Source organism: Homarus americanus, unplaced genomic scaffold (assembly GCF_018991925.1).
Source record: "Homarus americanus isolate GMGI-L3 unplaced genomic scaffold, GMGI_Hamer_2.0 scaffold32929, whole genome shotgun sequence".
NCBI lineage: Eukaryota > Metazoa > Arthropoda > Malacostraca > Decapoda > Nephropidae > Homarus > Homarus americanus.
Genome location: NW_024737097.1, coordinates 20,792,982 through 20,810,622, shown reverse-complemented (window position 1 = coordinate 20,810,622; position 17,641 = coordinate 20,792,982). Strand labels below are relative to the sequence as shown.

General features: G+C 39.3%; 1 protein-coding gene across 1 annotated transcript in view; it reads right to left on the bottom strand.

Annotated features, from left to right (window-relative positions):
- The window catches only part of LOC121873311 (tubulin beta chain-like), an 84,648-nt gene extending 67,215 nt beyond the window's left edge, over window positions 1–17,433 (bottom strand). Inside the window, exon 1 of the mRNA XM_042376817.1 lies at window positions 17,281–17,433. Within this exon, the coding sequence (XP_042232751.1) occupies window positions 17,281–17,337 (57 nt within the window). The 5' untranslated portion in view covers window positions 17,338–17,433. The remainder of the gene's footprint in view (window positions 1–17,280) is intronic.
- Window positions 17,434–17,641: the final 208 nt, after the last annotated feature.

Below are 17,641 nucleotides of genomic sequence, written 5' to 3'. Positions count from 1 at the left end.
GTTTAGCGGTTACAACATCTTGTAATCTAGTGTTTTTGTTACTTGCACTATATACATGTTTTATTTGATAAATCCTATCATGGTAAACAATGGATTGACTAGTGCTTGTTTGCACTTGTCTACTTGCTTCAAATTCATCAAGAGGTTCTTTCTTGAAAACTTTTTTTAAGATTATGTTTGACAGTCTTAGAGAGGAAGAGGGGAGGGGACGGGTGGTAGAGCAGAGGAAGAGAGGAGTGAGGGGAACAGGAGAGTGAGAGAGCAGAGAGAAAGAGGGAGAGGGACAGTGGTGGAACAAAGGAAGCGAGGAAGAGGGGAGGTAGTGGAACATAGATGAAGAGGGAGGGGAGAGTGAGACAGGAAAGAGTGTGGGAGCAGACGGGAAGAGAGGGAGAGGGGAGGTGATGGAACAGCTGTGCAGGATCACTGTGGTAAGGTGTCGGGTGTCCTGATGGTCACAACACAGTCAGGGAGAGACAGAAGTAGGAAGGGGAGGATGAAGGAAATAAGGAGGGAGAGACAGTGAAGGAGGGAGGGAGAGAGACGGATGAAGCAGTAGGAAGGAGACACACAGATGGAGAAGTAGAAGGGAGACAGACAGGAGGACGAAAGAGGAAGGGAGAAGGTAAAAAATGGAAAAGAGAGAGAGGGAAGGGGTGAGAGAGGAAGAAAGAGATAGGATGAAGGAAGGAAATACAGAGGTAGATATGGAAAGGAGATGGATGGGAAGCAGAGATGTGAAGTGCCACACACACACGACTTAGTTATAGACAAAACAAGCAGTCCTTATAACTACCATTAAGCATAACCAGAAGTGAAAGTTATAACAAAGTAACAAAGGAAAGACTCAATCACCCAAACGGCTCGAAAGATGATACGTACTTTTTTTTTTTTAACAAATTTATTGACAAAGCTTTGAGTACAGTTTGCCTATTCTGAGTAATTCAGTCAGGTCTTGACACTGAGGGTGGTATCACTTCTCACTGCCATGCAGGACGTGGTTCATATACATTGGACGTCATATTCTAATTGAAGACTAATCAGTGTGGGCTAGCAAATTTGGGATAAACAGCAAGAATGTCCTCAAGCACCCCCGATTCAATGTAGTAGTTACAAAGTTCATGATACAATAAGCCAGGTGGCCTGAAGTATCACATTCAATAATATAGTGTTCAAGTGTATGCTTTAAAGGTTTATCACAAAGTTTACATGCTGGTACTGAAATTATTAAATAAAAATACCCAATTAATAAATAAACTGAAAGCAAGTTTATTGAGGAAAACTTACAAGAGGCAATAATTTAACAAATAAAAAAGGCAATAATAATCTTACAAATAACAAACTATAAGAAGCAACAACTACAACCGGTAAAAACCCGTCACAAATCCCTACGCATTTCATGGTGGACCTCTTGGGTGCTGATACGCCACTATGCCGCCGAGGACGATAATAAAGATAAGAAAGCCCCTGAGGGATGATTGGCCGACCAAACCGCCACTGTGGCGTCATCATTGCGTCATCAACACATAAGTCACCGTGAATTTGCCAGCCGATGGTCAACACATTCAAGCTAAGGTGATGTAGTCGTTGTGACGTTATTTGTACAGCAGCTAATATTAATTGACGTAACGAGAATATATCTACGCTAGTGAGTATAACTTCTTTTGTATCTATGTAATTAACTTGATGCTCTTGTGAGAAATATAAGTTATAGAGAAATACAGATAAATGTATAGCTTTTAGTTATATATATATATATATATATATATATATATATATATATATATATATATATATATATATATATATATATATATAAAATACGGGTACAATAATTTTCAGGCGAAGGCGGTGTCAAAAGGAGTTGTCTTAACATAAGATGTTTAAATATTAATAATACCGGTATGTCTTTTAAATACAAACATACACACACACAGAGCCTTAGTGCTTTACATATGTCGACATCACTTAGACAGAACCTTCTAAACTGGCAAACACCACACTGTTGAAACTGTAGAGTATACCTATTGAAACTTCAAGTATATATATATATATATATATATTCCAAATTATCAAGAACAATGGAAGGATCTTATACAAGCCACTGACCTTCCCTCGGCATGGCCACCTCTAGTGAGTGGCCATTAGGTCAATAAAATAACTAGACCGCTAACTATAAGGACCACACCTGTAATTATATAGCTAACTATAAGGACCACACCTGTAATTATAACGTTAACCACAAGGACCATACCTGTAACTATACAGCTAACTATAAAGACCACACCTGTAATTATACCGCTAACTATAAGGAACACCTGTAATTATACCGCTAACTATAAAGACCACACCTACAACTATACACCTAACTATAAGGACCACACCTGTAATTATACCGCTAACTATAAGGACCACACCTGTAATTATAATGCTAACTATAAGGACCACACCTGTAATTATACCGCTAACTATAAGGACCACACCTGTAATTATACCGCTAACTATAAGGACCACACCTGTAATTATAATGCTAACTATAAGGACCACACCTGTAATTATACCACTAACTATAAAGACCACACCTGTAATTATACCGCTAACTATAAGGGCCACACCTACAGTATAGACACTATGAGTTACGTAATTATAATAATAATAATAATAATAATAATAATAATAATAATAATAATAATAATAATAATAATAATAATAATAATAATAATAATAATAATAATGGTGGTGGTGGTGCTCTGCGATATTCCCCAGATCCGTTTAATATAGTCTACCCTTAAACCACCTTTTCAGGACTATTATTATGTATTTCATAAATGGATAAATACTTGAAAATAGACAACACCGAACCCGATAAAGTGAGTGAGAAAACAGATCTGGACCTCAACCGTGTCGTCATCCACGGTAATGGAGAACAATATCACAGACGCCTTGTGTAGATTTATTTCGTTATATTAGACATTATTTCATTATAACAACTTTTTATGATGTAAATACATTTGCTAATTAAACATCATAATACATCTCAAAAATATTAACCGAACAAATTCATGATAAACATTACACAGCTTTAAAGGTATTGTACTATCGTGGACAAAAGTTCGTTCCCTGTAGTGAAATCGAGACACGGAAATGAGTCTCCGAACTGACTTACCCTGTTGTTATCTGGTGCTGGTGTGCTGTGCGGGTCGTTACTGCTTCAGTTTGGGAAGGAGCGAACTTTTGTCCACGATAGTACAGTAGCACTGTACCACGCTAATTGGCGACTCGCTTAGTTCCTTACATGTGAAGGTCTTCAGCCATACAGTACACTCACGTTGGGACTGTCTAAGATCTATTTAAACTTACATCTTACGAAAATTTATGTATTTATATATTATGATTAATTTTATAATCTAAATGGTTAATCGTAATATAGTCCACTTATTACAATTAATTTAAATTGTGAAATATAAATATTACAGAAAACGTGTAAACAGGCAGTGTCTCCCCTTGTCTTGAGTTACGTCATCTGTCGTCTAGCCATAAGTCGGATACTTTTTGCTGCAGCTTCAACTTTTAAACTGTAAATTGAAAAATTGGCTACATATTTTATGAGTTTTTACATAAAATTGTGCTCTTCAAAACATACTTGAAACTTTGGAGCAACACTTAAAAATTAGAGCAAGAATCTTGAAGAAGCCTGACCAAGGACCATTAACATGAAAATATTAATGATTTGGTGATTTTCAAGTACAGTATTTGTGGATACCTCGTCATTTAAAGGGCAGCCTGAGGGGGTTCTGAACTCTTTAGGGCTCAAAGCCTAACAGCTGTCTACAGGGGAGTGTAAATCGACAAATAATTTATTTGTGAAGGTTTAAATCAGCGGCTGCCTTTACATAAGTTGGGTCCACATGAGAAAATATACTTATTTAAGGAAGCCTACTGATCAACAGGTGTTGTGACAGTGTAGGTAGTGGAGTGGGAGTGACAGTGTAGGTAGTGGAATGGGAGTGACAGTGTAGGTAATGGAATGGGAGTGACAGTGTAGGTAGTAGAGTGGGAGTGACAGTGTAGGTAGTGGGAGTGACAGTGTAGGTAGTGGAAGTGACAGTGTAGGTAGTGGAGTGGGAGTGACAGTGTAGGTAGTGGAGTGGGAGTGACAGTGTAGGTGAGGTAGTGGGAGGGGAGGTGTAGTGTAGTGGGAGGGTGTAGGTAGGGAGTAAGTGTAGGTAGGGAGGAGTGTAGGTAGTGGGAGGACAGTGTAGGTGAGTGGTAGGAGTAACAGTGTAGGTAGTGGGGCAGGGTGAGTGGTGAGTGTGTAGTGGGGGTGAGGTGGTCGGAGGAACAGTGTAGGTAGTGAGAGGACAGTGTAGGTAGTGACAGTGTAGGTAGTGGGAGTAACAGTGTAGGTAGTGGAGTAACAGTAGGTAACGGAGTAACAGTGTAGGTGTGAGCAGTGTGGTAGTGGGAGTAACAGTGTAGGTTGTGGAAGCAACAGTGTAGATAGTGGAGTAACAGTGTTGGTAGTGGAAATATGTGTGGGTAGTGGGGTAACAGTGTACGTAGTGGGAGTAACAGTGTAGGTAGTGGGAGTAACAGTGTAAGTAGTGGGAGGAGTGTGGTAGGGGTAACAGGTAGGGTAACAGTGTAGGTAGTGGGAACAGTAGGTGGAGTGACAGTGTAGGTAGTGACAGTGTAGGTAGAGTAACAGTGTAGGTAGTGGGAGTAACAGGTAGGTAGTGAGGACAGTGGGCTGGATTGGAGTGTAAGTAGTAGGAGTAAAGTAGGGAGTAGGTAGGTAGTGGGAGTAACAGTGTAGGTAGTGGGAGTAATAGAGTAACAGGTAGGGGGTGACAGTGTAGGTGGTGGGGAGGATAGTGTGGTATGAGTGGGAGTGGTGGGAGTAACAGTGTAGTGTGGGAGTAGTAACAGGGTAGTACAGTGTAGGTAGGGGTGACAGGTAGGTAGTGGAGTAACAGTGTAGGTAGTGGGGGTGACAGTGTAGGTGGTGGAGTGACAGTGTAGGTAGTGGAGTAACAGTGGTAGGGATTGAGTGTAAGTAGTAGTAACATTAGGTAGTGGGAGTAACAGTGCAGGTAGTGGGAGTAACAGGTAGGGGGTGACAGTGTAGGTGGGGAGGACGTGCAGGTAGTGGAGTAACAGTGTAGGTAGTGGGGGTGACAGTGTAGGTGGTGGGAGACTGTGTAGGTAGTGGGAGTAACAGTGTAGGTAGTGGAGTGAAGTGCAGCGTGACAGGTAGTGGGAGTAACAGTGTAGGTAGGAGTAACAGTGTGGCAGTAACAGTGGGTAGGTAGTGGGGTGACAGGTAGGTGGTGGAGTGACAGGTGGTGGAGTAACAGTGTAGGTAGTGGGGGTGACAGTGTATGTAGTGGGAGTGACAGTGTAGGAGTAACAGTGTAGGTAGTGGGGGTGACAGTGTAGGGTGGTGTGGAATAACAGTGTAGGTAGTAGGGAGTAACAGTGTGAGTAGTGGGAGTAACAGTGTAGGTAGTGGGAGTAACAGTGAGGTAGTGGGGTGACAGTGTAGGTAGTGGGGGGCCAGTGTAAATAGTGGGAGTAACAGTAGGTAGTGGGGGTAACAGTGTAGGTAGTGGGGGTAACAGAGTGAGGTAAGTAGTGGGAGGAGTGTAAGTAGTGGGGGTGAGTGAGGTGGTGGAATAACAGTGTAGGTAGTGGGAGTAACAGTATAGGTAGTGGGGGTGACAGTGTAGGTAGTGGGAGTAACAGTGTAGGTAGTGGGGGTAATAGTGTAAATAGTGGGAGTAACAGTGTAGGTAGTGGGAGTAACAGTGTAGGTAGTGGGAGTGACAGTGTAGGTGGTGTCATTTTACCAGTGTCGCCACCTACATCCGGTTTTTCCACCCCCTGTGCCCAAGACGTCTTGCTCATCAGACCGCCACGACCCGACCCCCAACTCTCACATACCTCTCGCACTCCACCTCTCTCTCATACCCCTCTCTTGCCTCTCTAATCACTCACTGCTGCCTGTCACCTGTCTACTCACAATCAATTACAACCTTTCGCTGGTACACTACTACAACTACAACTTCTACTACTATTACTACCACCATCAGTACCACTACTATCAATAATAACAGATCTACTATTTCACTACTTTCAGGTACTACTATTGTTAATACTCCTATTATTAAACTCCTAATACCGTATAAACGTACTTCTATTCGTATTACTACTACTACCACCATCAGTACCACTATTATCAATAATAACATCTACTATTTTACTACTTTTAGGTACTATTAATGTTGCTACTATTATTAAACGCCTAATACCGTATAAATATTAACGTACTGTTATTAGTATTATTACTACTATTATCAACACCACCACAACCATCACAACTACTACTATATCTAATACGTTTTCAACTATTTATTTTGTACGATTATAACCACTATTGCAAAAGCTCACCTTTACAGCTACTACAAATATACTTATAGGCTATAGCTTTCGTTAATACTAATTCTACTTGTACTGAATAATAATACTGCTGCTGCTGCTGCTGCTGCTGCTGCTGCTGCTGCTGCTGCTACTACTCCAGCGACCACTTCTATCAAATCCGGCATTACAACACTTCCACTGTATTGGAACTAATGGGTACGATTATTTCTATTACCCCTTACTACTATCATCTAGGAATGCTACTATTCAGTGCTTGTGCTATAAATACTACTACTACTACTACAATCACCGCAATGTGTACCCAACATCCCCGAACCACAAGCTCTCATTCATGCTCACAAACAGGTCACTCTCTCTTACTCTATACTTCCTCCTCTCACACACCATCCACCCGTCCCTTCCTCACACCCTAGAGCCTAGAGGCACTACTTCCTCTACCTTAACCATACCTCACAAGTCTCTCACCATCACCCCCCCCCCCACAACCGCCCACTCCAGGGATGCAGTAAATCTCACCCACGGTAATTAACCATTCTATAAACTTCAGCAAACAAGAGTGATAGATCTTAAAATAAACTCGTGCTGGTAAGTGTTTGTCCACAATATCAACAATGGTGATTGGTTGGATTACTCAGTGCCTCCTCTACCCTCTCTCTATAATATTAATAATATTTATTCAGTAAAATTAGCATACAGGCTCACAGTTGGTGTGGCATGTATATAGACAATGCCGGTATATAGTTCAAGTGTATACTATAGTATAAACAATGCAGGTATACAATGTGCATAGACCGTGGACGTGGTTTCCAAAGCCGTTTATCCACCGCAAAAAAAATGCATTGATCCGGAACACACACACACACGCACACAAAATGTCCACCCCTGTGATGAAACACCCTAACGTTACCTGAGGTTAGGGTAGGGTAGGCTAGGTTAACATATTTCCTTTATACAGTATACAGTATGGCAACTCCACTAATAATTATGGTTGGCAACAGGGAACTTAAACAAGTGGAAAATTTTGTATATTTGGGAAGTAACATTAGCTGTGATGGTAGATACGGAAGAAATCAAAACAAGAATAGAACAAGCAAAAACAGCATTTAATAATCTAAAAGGCCTAATGAAAAATAAAATTAACTTCAATTTGTGAAAAAGGCTGCTGAAAGGCTTTATATGGCAAGGATTGTTGTATAGAAGCGTCGACACTTTCAGCAGACACGAGAGATTGGTGGCCTTTGAAAATAATGTGGTGTTATAAGCCAATGCTAAGAATAAGCCCCACTGACAGGAAAACGAATGCATAAATACCCAGATTAGCACAAACTTCAAGAGAAATAATTAAAATGTACAGAGAAAGAAAAATAAGAAACTTTGGTCATATATTTAGGGATGGGGGAATAAAAAAAATATTAATGGCAAAGGTTGAGGATAGGAAGACCAGGGAAGGTGGACTGGGATGGGTGAATAAAATTAAAATAATTAAAAACTGGGTCTCCCAGAGAAATACAAAACCCTGGATTGGTAAAAACAGCCCCAGAACGTTTAGAGTGAAAGACTGTGGCCGCCATTCCTCAGACGAGGACGGTACTGATTGATTGATTGTCTATACAGTATACTGTAAATTCTGAATCAATGTAAACTTTATGACGATTTTAATTAATATTTACCTATATATCTTACTTCAAACCCAGACAATCCCGGATTCACACTGAGGTTTAATTTCAAGTTAAAAATAAACAATTATTTATAAAAGAAACATGAATACCCTGAATTGACAAGAGATACCGAACCAGTGAACACCCCAAACCCTTAGACTCTGGAGTTAACGAAGCCGTTGATCTAAGTAACAGACTTTGATTTGTTTTATCTTTATTATGACTATCATTATCCACACACAAGTAACTGTAAAGAAATTTAGCTGGATTTAGGATATGTAAGTGTTGTAATGCATAGAAAAATTAATCACGATAATAACTTTCCCAAACAAATGTATTATTATAAGTCATTTTGTATGCCAATAATAATAATAGCTATAAATAATATAAATATTTTGTAATAAAAATGTGGTGTAGTAAGTTCTAAATATGGTTCTATTATTTGAATTATGAGTTCGGTATCGAGTGTAAGATGAGACGTCATGGTGACGCACATGACTGTCATCACCAGCTTCTCATGGGTCGCCTTATCAAATATGTTTTTAGATTAACAAACATAATAAATCCTTACAGATAGGATGTAAAATTTTAAAATATAGTATAATTTATTTAATGACAATATGGAAACGTAAGATTTTTTAGCTACTTTAAAAACTTGGGGTAAAAAGGTCAAATAAAGGCAATTTAAACTGTTGAATTCATAGTAAATTTGCATAGAAATTAAGGTTTAGCAAAATTAACTAAAACATCGTAGTTGTCATAAAATCCGTTATTGACCATGGAATATGACGCATAGAAAATGTAGTTTTCCCTCCCACAACAATGTCAGAAATAACCCACGATTAAAATCACCGAAACCATTTACTACTAATTTGCAGTAGACAATGATATACAGTACAACCAAACCTCACAAACATAGCCATCATAGGATCGTAAAGTTCAGTTAGGGTTATATAATTTATTTACTTTATACTAATTCAACGGTGATATTCGTGAAAAGGCTAAAATTGGTCAACTTGATGTGGGGCCGGATTCACTAACGAACGGTCAACCTTAAAGGTTGAACGGGTGATTCACTAAAGATACGGTGGCCTCCAAAGCACCTGTCAGCTTCCACAAGGCGGAAATAAGTGAGTAAAGTTTATTTATGACTTAAAAAAATCCTATGTATATGAAAACGTATTAAACTACCTTTTACTAATACCGTACCTAATTGTTAACATTTATTAGTCTTAAATACCCATATTGATATTTGTTTTTATCTAATCAAATAAGTAAGGTCCTTTGTATAATCAAATAAGTAAGGTCCTTTGTATAATCAAATACGTAAGGTCCTTTATATGTGAAAATATCATTGACGTAATCTTTGTGACATGCCATGTTACCCCCCCCCCCACTAATACCATTTCCTCACCCTTTCCCCATGCACCTATTCTCATTCTTCTTTTTTCCATCCATCCCACGTCACCCCTCTCAGCCTCTTTTACCCAGACTTCTCTCCTCCCTCCTCTCCAACACTTACACCAACTTCTACCCACCTATATTCCGCCTTTCCCCATCTATTTCCTCCTTCAACCCTTTTCGTACTCTCACCACCTTATTCTTCCCCTTCTGTCCATTTACTTCCACTTTCCCCACCTATTTACCCCCAGCGCGACTGGGGGCATCTTCAGTTGGATACTTTGGGGGGGAAGATCTTCATATGATCCTATATATATATATATATATATATATATATATATATATATATATATATATATATATATATATATATATATATATATATATATATATATATATATATATATATATATATATATATATATTATATATATATATATGCAAGTCTGAAAGGCAGCAGTAGTCACTTAAGAGCACTCACTGCGTTTACTTAAAAGCACTCACTACAGTCTATTATTTTCGTTTACCACATGATCAACAGAATTATATAAACTAAAAAAAAGTTAGCAAATACCTGCTATTGTCAAAGTAATAATAAAAATATTCATCGCCCAATTTCAAACCAAACACGAAAGAGCAGGCTTGGATTAATTACTACGTATTTGTAATAAAAGCTGATTTTAATTAATAACACTTTATTGAGTCATTGTAATTGTACAGGGTGATTTTTTGTATTCGAAACCCCAAGTAACCCACATACACTAAAAAACAAATCAGTTAGGAACCTAATATTTTGCGTAAATGTACCTAATGTTAAAGACGTGACGTGATCCTGCGTTATCAGGTATCACATGGCCCGTCGTTGGCGTTTACAGATTTTCACTCAGTCACGCATGGTGCTCACCGCGTTCGTTGAGCTGTGTTTGTGTCTTGTATTTGTGTTGTGCTTTGTGTTGTCCGTCAGTGGCATTTAACTCGGTTCACTTAGTCTTGCTATGGCGCTCACAACAAAACACAGTGAGCGCCATGGAGTGACTGACTGATAACCGTTAAAGGCCACTTCCGTTTGTGAATTTAATAGTAATGAATTGTAATGACAAAATGTATGAAAAAATCTAACTACAATAAAGTGTAGAATGTGATATAAATTGTGTTACTTATTACCCGAAACCTAAATAATTATGATCTTTGAACACGCTTGAAATTGTTATACCTGTAGTATGTAATTAAATATAACAATTTAAGTAATTGAAATTGTAATTTGAGAGTATTTTACACCAAGTAATTCTTTTGTATTTGTAATTTAAACTATAGAAGAGTAATTGTAAACAGCCCTTAAATAATCTTACCAGTGTATGCCCAGTATTTGCCAACAGTGCTTAAGACGTAACCGACCGCCCAAGAGGCTAACGTGTCTATCAGTGGCGAAGAGGATAAAAGTAAAAAAGAAAAGTCCAAACCTGGAATAAAGCACATGTATAAAGAAAATTACAGGCAACTGAATCTATGACTTGATGAATAGACGTTGAAAATGTACTTCTTTACCAAATTCATAAACTTTGTTAAATCTGCTCTCGACAGCATGCTAGGAGGCAGCGCTATAAACCGGAATGGCAGGAAGAGCTCTACGGTAGTCTAATGTAACACATAGCGATACCTGACAACTCTCTTGTCTATCACCACAGCTACAATTGCACCCTAGGCCTCTTTGCGAACGTCTTGTTATTCTTTCTTCTTCCCCCCACCAACTTCCATATGGTGTGGATTGTCGAGTAGCTACGGATTTTCGACATTTTCTCTGCGGTACCAAAACCTTCGACTCTCAGTGTAGAAGATTTAAGAGGTTAATATAATGAAAATGTGATTATATTGCATACGGGCAAAGGGTGACCTAATTGAAGTGTATAAACATCTCAGAGGGCACTACTCAGTCAAATGTACAGTCCCCTTCACTAGTACATTTACAGGAGCCTGTCGGGTTTTGTGCAGTGTGACAGCACTGTTTGTTTACATTCGACAGAAGGAAACTTGCAATAGTAAACATACTACGGAATCAAAATAAAACAAAAATACAAATAAAAACTTGCAATAGTAAACATACTATGGAATCAAAATAAAACAAAAATACAAATATCTCAAAGATGGTGATTTGTGGAATGTTTATGACGAGCCCCAGTAAACTCACTAGTGAAGGGGACTACATACCCAGAGCTACGGACGCCCACCCCACAAGCGGTCATAGCTTAAGATTGAAGAAGCCACAAGTCCCGAAAACAGAGCAGGCAAACTTTTTCGGAGTGAGGATTGTTAACTCTTGGAACAATCTGCCAGTGTTGTGACAGCACCGAGTGTGAGCTCTTTCAAGACCAGACTTGACCAACACTGGAGCAGGTTCCGATACATTCAGGAGCCAGTGGCAATTTACATTTCCTCCAAGACTACACTGCCTTTAGTATACAGTATAGTGCCTACTCTAAACTTAAAGCTTATCATAAAACCAATGTCGAGTAAACCTCCTACACATGGTGCCAGGTCTTTAGTAGCCTAGGATTACATTTTAGTTCTAAGGTCAGTCTGTGACTACTGGCCCTCAAGACCAATAGTCACAAACTCGGTACTTGAGTCTTGAGATTCAATAATCCATGATTCACTGGTCCTAAGTTTTATTAGTCTTAGGGTTTAATCATTGAATCAATAGTTCATTGTTTCACAGGCACACAATATAGTCAGAAGGTTCAATGGATAAATCACCGGTGTTTAATATTCAAGTGACCTCAAGACATATTTGTCCAAAAGTTCAATTAATACAATATAAGGTTTACAGTTCCTAAGGCTCAATGGTCTTAATCTTATGGTTTAAGTCTTGAGATTCCCTGACCCACCTTCATCAATGCCAAAGTTCAACGGGAACACTTTCAATATTCGACTCGACCGCGAAAAACCAGACCTGAATTTTGGTGTTTAATGAAGGTAGCCCACTAAAATACCAACTTGGGAACTATTGACACTTGCAAACGAAAAACTGAGATATTTCATTATTTATCCGATTATATATATATATATATATATATATATATATATATATATATATATATATATATATAAACTGAATATGGTATATGTACAGTACACACTATAGTTGTATGTAAACCCAGCATGATATTGGTATTCTCGATGTTTGGCCATGATTATGTGATGTACATTTTGGCGTATGAGCATGGATAGGTGGTACTCTGGTGTGTATATATTTTTCACCATCCATATCCCTTACCCATATGCCTTCAGTAGCCCTTAGGGCTAGTGATGCTTAAAGGCGGCAGCACACTGGGCACTTTCCCCAAAACATGTATCCCGTTTTCCCGGCCGTTGGCCTGACGGCTCAACAAGCAACAGGATTTGTTGTGAGCAATGGACAACGTTTTGGCGGGAATCTTTGCTGGCCGGATTAGTGCTCAAATGAGCTTCATATAATTTCAAGTAAAATTTAAAAAAAAACACGAAACAATAATAATCTGGTAAAATTGCAGATTACAGCAACCAAAGAATCTGATCTGAATTCCCGGTACTCTGTGCTTGCTAACTTATACAATATAACCAAACTAAACTTTACCTAACCCCCTAGCCACCCTAGCCGGGGGCTTTGCCTCCGGACCCCCAAACGCTGTCATAACCCAGAGTCGTGTGGTCAGCCTCCATGAGAATATAAATAGCCGTTACAGTATTTCTAACCTTCGAGTCAGACCGGAATGCGTCGTGGGTTACTCTGTTCTCTAAAGTTTCCTTATTTTTAGAATGAAATAATACAATAAACTTCCAGTAATCGAAATCGCACCCAGCACATAATGGCTCCATATTGCAATTGATTCGAATTGTCCTCCTTGCTACTACCCACGCAGAATATCGAGCGCTAATTGGTTAAATCAAATGTTGCGATTTTTTATTGGATTTGATTGGATGCCTCCCCCTATTACAAAGCCTAATGCATTCTCCCTGCAATCTGGCAAGCCCGCTGCCTTTTCAAGTCTCAAGATCCCCCCCCCATTCATTTCTTTCCCTGACTCTACGTGATATGCCTATCATCTTTCCAGGCGTCTTAGAATAGTAATTTATCTACCAATCCTGCATTCAAAATTAAATAGGTTAGTTTTACACCCATTAGTAAATTTTCATATCACCCACTTTTCTTCGTATAAAGAAAATGTTGCTCTGTATACTGGTACAGTACCCATTTCTAATCCAAAGGCACTCCTGCCTATTTCGAATCGTTCTTTATGCTCGCTTAACACTTTTTACAAGGCGATTACAATCCCACCCTCTCATATTTTTCTTTTCAGCATTAGCTTTCATATTAGTAGTTCTGCCGAGTTTAATGCAAATGTTTCGCCATCAGCTAAACGAAGTTGGTTTAAGTTAGATAAGTATGTAGTACTTTACTGATATTTTCCACTGAAAAGTTTTTGACAAGTAAGTTAAATTATTTACAGGTTGGGAATATTTTATCAACCTTTCAACCTCGACCAAAAGATGTGCAAAAACTTTTATCAAATGTTGGGGTATTCACAAACTGCCATTATGACTACGCAATACGGTTCCATGACTAAACCCCAACGGGGTTGTCATTTGCCAACACTAACCTAACCTAAACATAAAAGTGTTTTATTTTATATTTTATGAGACTGGGGTTTTATCCGGTCACCAAGCAATACACAGACCATAGGCCTCCTTCCCTCAGCATGGCCACCTCTAGTGAGTGGCTATTAGGTAAACAAGGTAAGGTATATACATGCAATATGAAAAAGATGTTTGAAACTAAGACAAATTTTAGGCAAAAATAAGGATAATTTATTAAGGATATATTCTGAAATAATACTTCAGAATTTTAAAGATCAATACGGGCGACGAAGATTCGACAACTGGTTTGTATGTCAACTGTCACCGTGGCAACTGTATATTGTCTGCTGACAAAGTTTGAGTCGTTGATTTCGGTATTCCCGTTGATATTTGTCAAGTGTGACCTCTCCTGAGAAGCACCACAGATACTAGTACACAAATGACTTATAACACCCCCAAAACGGACTTGTTACCACAACACATCACACTCGTGTAAGGTATCGGTACATACAACTGTATTACACTTCATTGCATATCTTGCATTCATGCGTTTTTCTTATATTTTACTTATATAAATGTTGAATCACGAAATTCTGAAGTACCCGTGCATTTGGCGGTGATTTAGTATTGAGGCCCTTTTCCGTCAGGCTGCTTGCAGTTTCATTTTTTTTAACTGGTTGCAGGTATACGGCAGCCATACTGACGTACTTAATGGTACGACAGAGAATCGCGCATGCGCAAAAATGCGGTACGTTTGGGGGAGAGGTTAGGTTAGGCTAGTCATCGTATTAATTATCATAAAGGCCTTAGGCCCGTGTCCACTTGAGAGTAAAGTGCTGTCGAGTGCTGTCGACAGCACTACTATCAAGTGGACATGGCTCTGAGAGTAACTCAGATAGCTAAAGTTTACTGTCGGACAGCTACTCTGCTAGTTTGCTATTGTGTGGGCACATGGTAGCCCGCAACTATCACGTAAACTCTCAGGTATACGAACCAGGTTCGCAGTCTGACAGTGCTCTCGCGGGGTGAAGCATGGCCCTCTGGACTCAGGAGAAGACTTTTCAGTTGATATCCTTGTATGAAGAGAATCCTAATTTGTGGGATCACGAAAGGGAAGACTAACGCAATTAATTATTGGCATTGGACAGGATGTTTGGGTGTATTTTTGTTGTTTACTTACCTGATGCCAAAAACCGAAGCGTCACCATAACTCACTCGTGAACTTAAATGACTTCCCTCATCCGCATGGGCGTCCGCAGAAAAAAATGCAAGGGGGGGGGGGGCAATGTTATCCTGAATTCGACGTGTGAAGTGTGAAGACATCATTGACAATTTCGGAAGAGATCCCCGACGGCTCCAATTCCTGTTCCAAGAGTAGTAACCTGCTCTAACTGAATGAACTGTTGAGAAATGTTTATGTTATTTTATTCATTTTGTATTTTCCATGTAATTTTTTCAATTTTTTTTATTTTCCGGGGAAATGCCCCCCCCCTCCCTGCGGACGCCCATGCTCATCCGTGTCTCTCTTGAAAATTAATGGTCCAACCAATTTCACCAACTCTTCCACCTGAACTGCTGACGTACGGGTGAAACTACGGAACTGTTGAGCATCTTCTATCTGTAATTCTTTCAAAAGCCTGTTGTTAGCTCCAAATTCACCTCGACGTTCCACCCAGTGCTTTATCCAACACCTTTTTCTGTTTTTGCTTTTTCTCCAGTGTCAGCATAACTATTAGCACTGCAGCAAATTTTGTCACGTCCTCCACCACCCATTGCTACCGACTGACTGAGTCACTATAGTGTAGCTCTAGTCAGGTGGACACACCAGAGTTCTCTCCGCCGGCTACTGTCGGGAAGACCCTCGACAGCTGAAACTCGCAGAAGTTTGCTCTCATGTGGACACAGATGAGAGAACTATCGACAGTAACTATCGAGAGTCCGCTCTCAAGTGGAAACTGGCCTTAAGTTTGTAGTCAGTCCTCGCATGCGCATCGACGTTTCTCATACGGCTGCCGTACCAATTGATATCGACATTTCTCAAACAGCTGCTGTATCAATTGACATCGACGTTCTCATACGGCTGCCGTACCTATATCTTGAGCGTTTTAAAGTGGCAAAAAGAACCAAGCCCTAATATTAACCGTACCAAACTAAATTATAAGATTATTACATCAGGTCAGTAAAGTATAGTTTGATTCGTTCGTTTTGAGTCTTAAAAGTAATTTTGCACAACATTCATGTTTCCCAAAAAATGTATTAGTGGTTAAAATTAATGGCCAAATTGTCCTAGGAAGTTATTCAATTGACGTTTAATAAACTAAGCTATGTATTCTATTAATAATTTACCTTCGCATCTTTTTACCACCTTACCAGTAGTACCGCGTTGGAAACATCGCTTCTTCAGGTGCCCTTGGTAAAATTGACTAAATATCGAAAATTATAATCATTACCTATGGGCGGGGTAAAATTTATTTCATTACCAATTGTTTTTTCCAGAAATGTAGTTTTCTTCCCCTGGTAATTTGGTGCGATTCACTCGAATTTAAGTTTCACTTCCGTCGGAAATAAGTCGTTTTTGAGTTATCATCCCCCTCTCCCTTCCAACAATCTTGAGTGAACCTGCAATGATACCATGAGCTACCATAGAGGAAGTGAAGCTACTCAGTACAGTGGTGGTTTAACAGACAGGATGACTCGTCTACAAAAATAGTGATATTCTGGCTCACCGCCAACCTACTGTAACCAGTACCACAGACCACAAATTACCTTGGAGGCCTCTGGCAATAAATCTCACCGTTACAATATAAGAAAATATGTATTGTCAAAAATGTTTCATTGAAAGGGCTTCATATGTTCAAACATGTCAGTTGAACTGTGTCTGCCATGTCATACCTATAGCAAATGGTTAGGTTCTCAAGTTGTCTTACAACTGTCTGGTACATACCCAAAACATTATACCGTTTGCCATACTTTTGCTTATAGAGCGAGTTGTTAAACTCTTCAGTAATTAATTTCTGTGCATATCGTTCTGTTACATATTCAAATGATTAATTATTATTTCCCGTGTCCACGAAATAGATGCGAAGAACCACACCACTTTTTTCATGTCTAATTTAAGTCCAATTTTCTCGAAACTAACAGAATACATAATAATTCCCAAGCGTCTTACCTTGGAGCCGATCTGATTCCCACACTGCCCGGCCTGGAGGTGAACAATCTCCCTCATGATTGTGGTGAAGGAAACAATTGGAGGAGTATACCACGTGCGGAATCGATAGCGGCAGACACACGACTGAGGGGAGTGCCGGTGTCTTACCTCAGCCTCCTTTCCGCCCCGGAGTTCCCCGTTGCTCATAGATGGCACCACTAGCGGTCTGTTACACCACGATGAAATGTTTTGTGATCTTGAATTAAAAACGCACTACTTATCATTGATTTTATTCAAAACAGGTTATTCCTAGTTCCTCATTCTGTTTTACGGATTTTTTTTCTTTTTTTAAGAGTTATGAAATAACCTCTGTCGGAGTTTT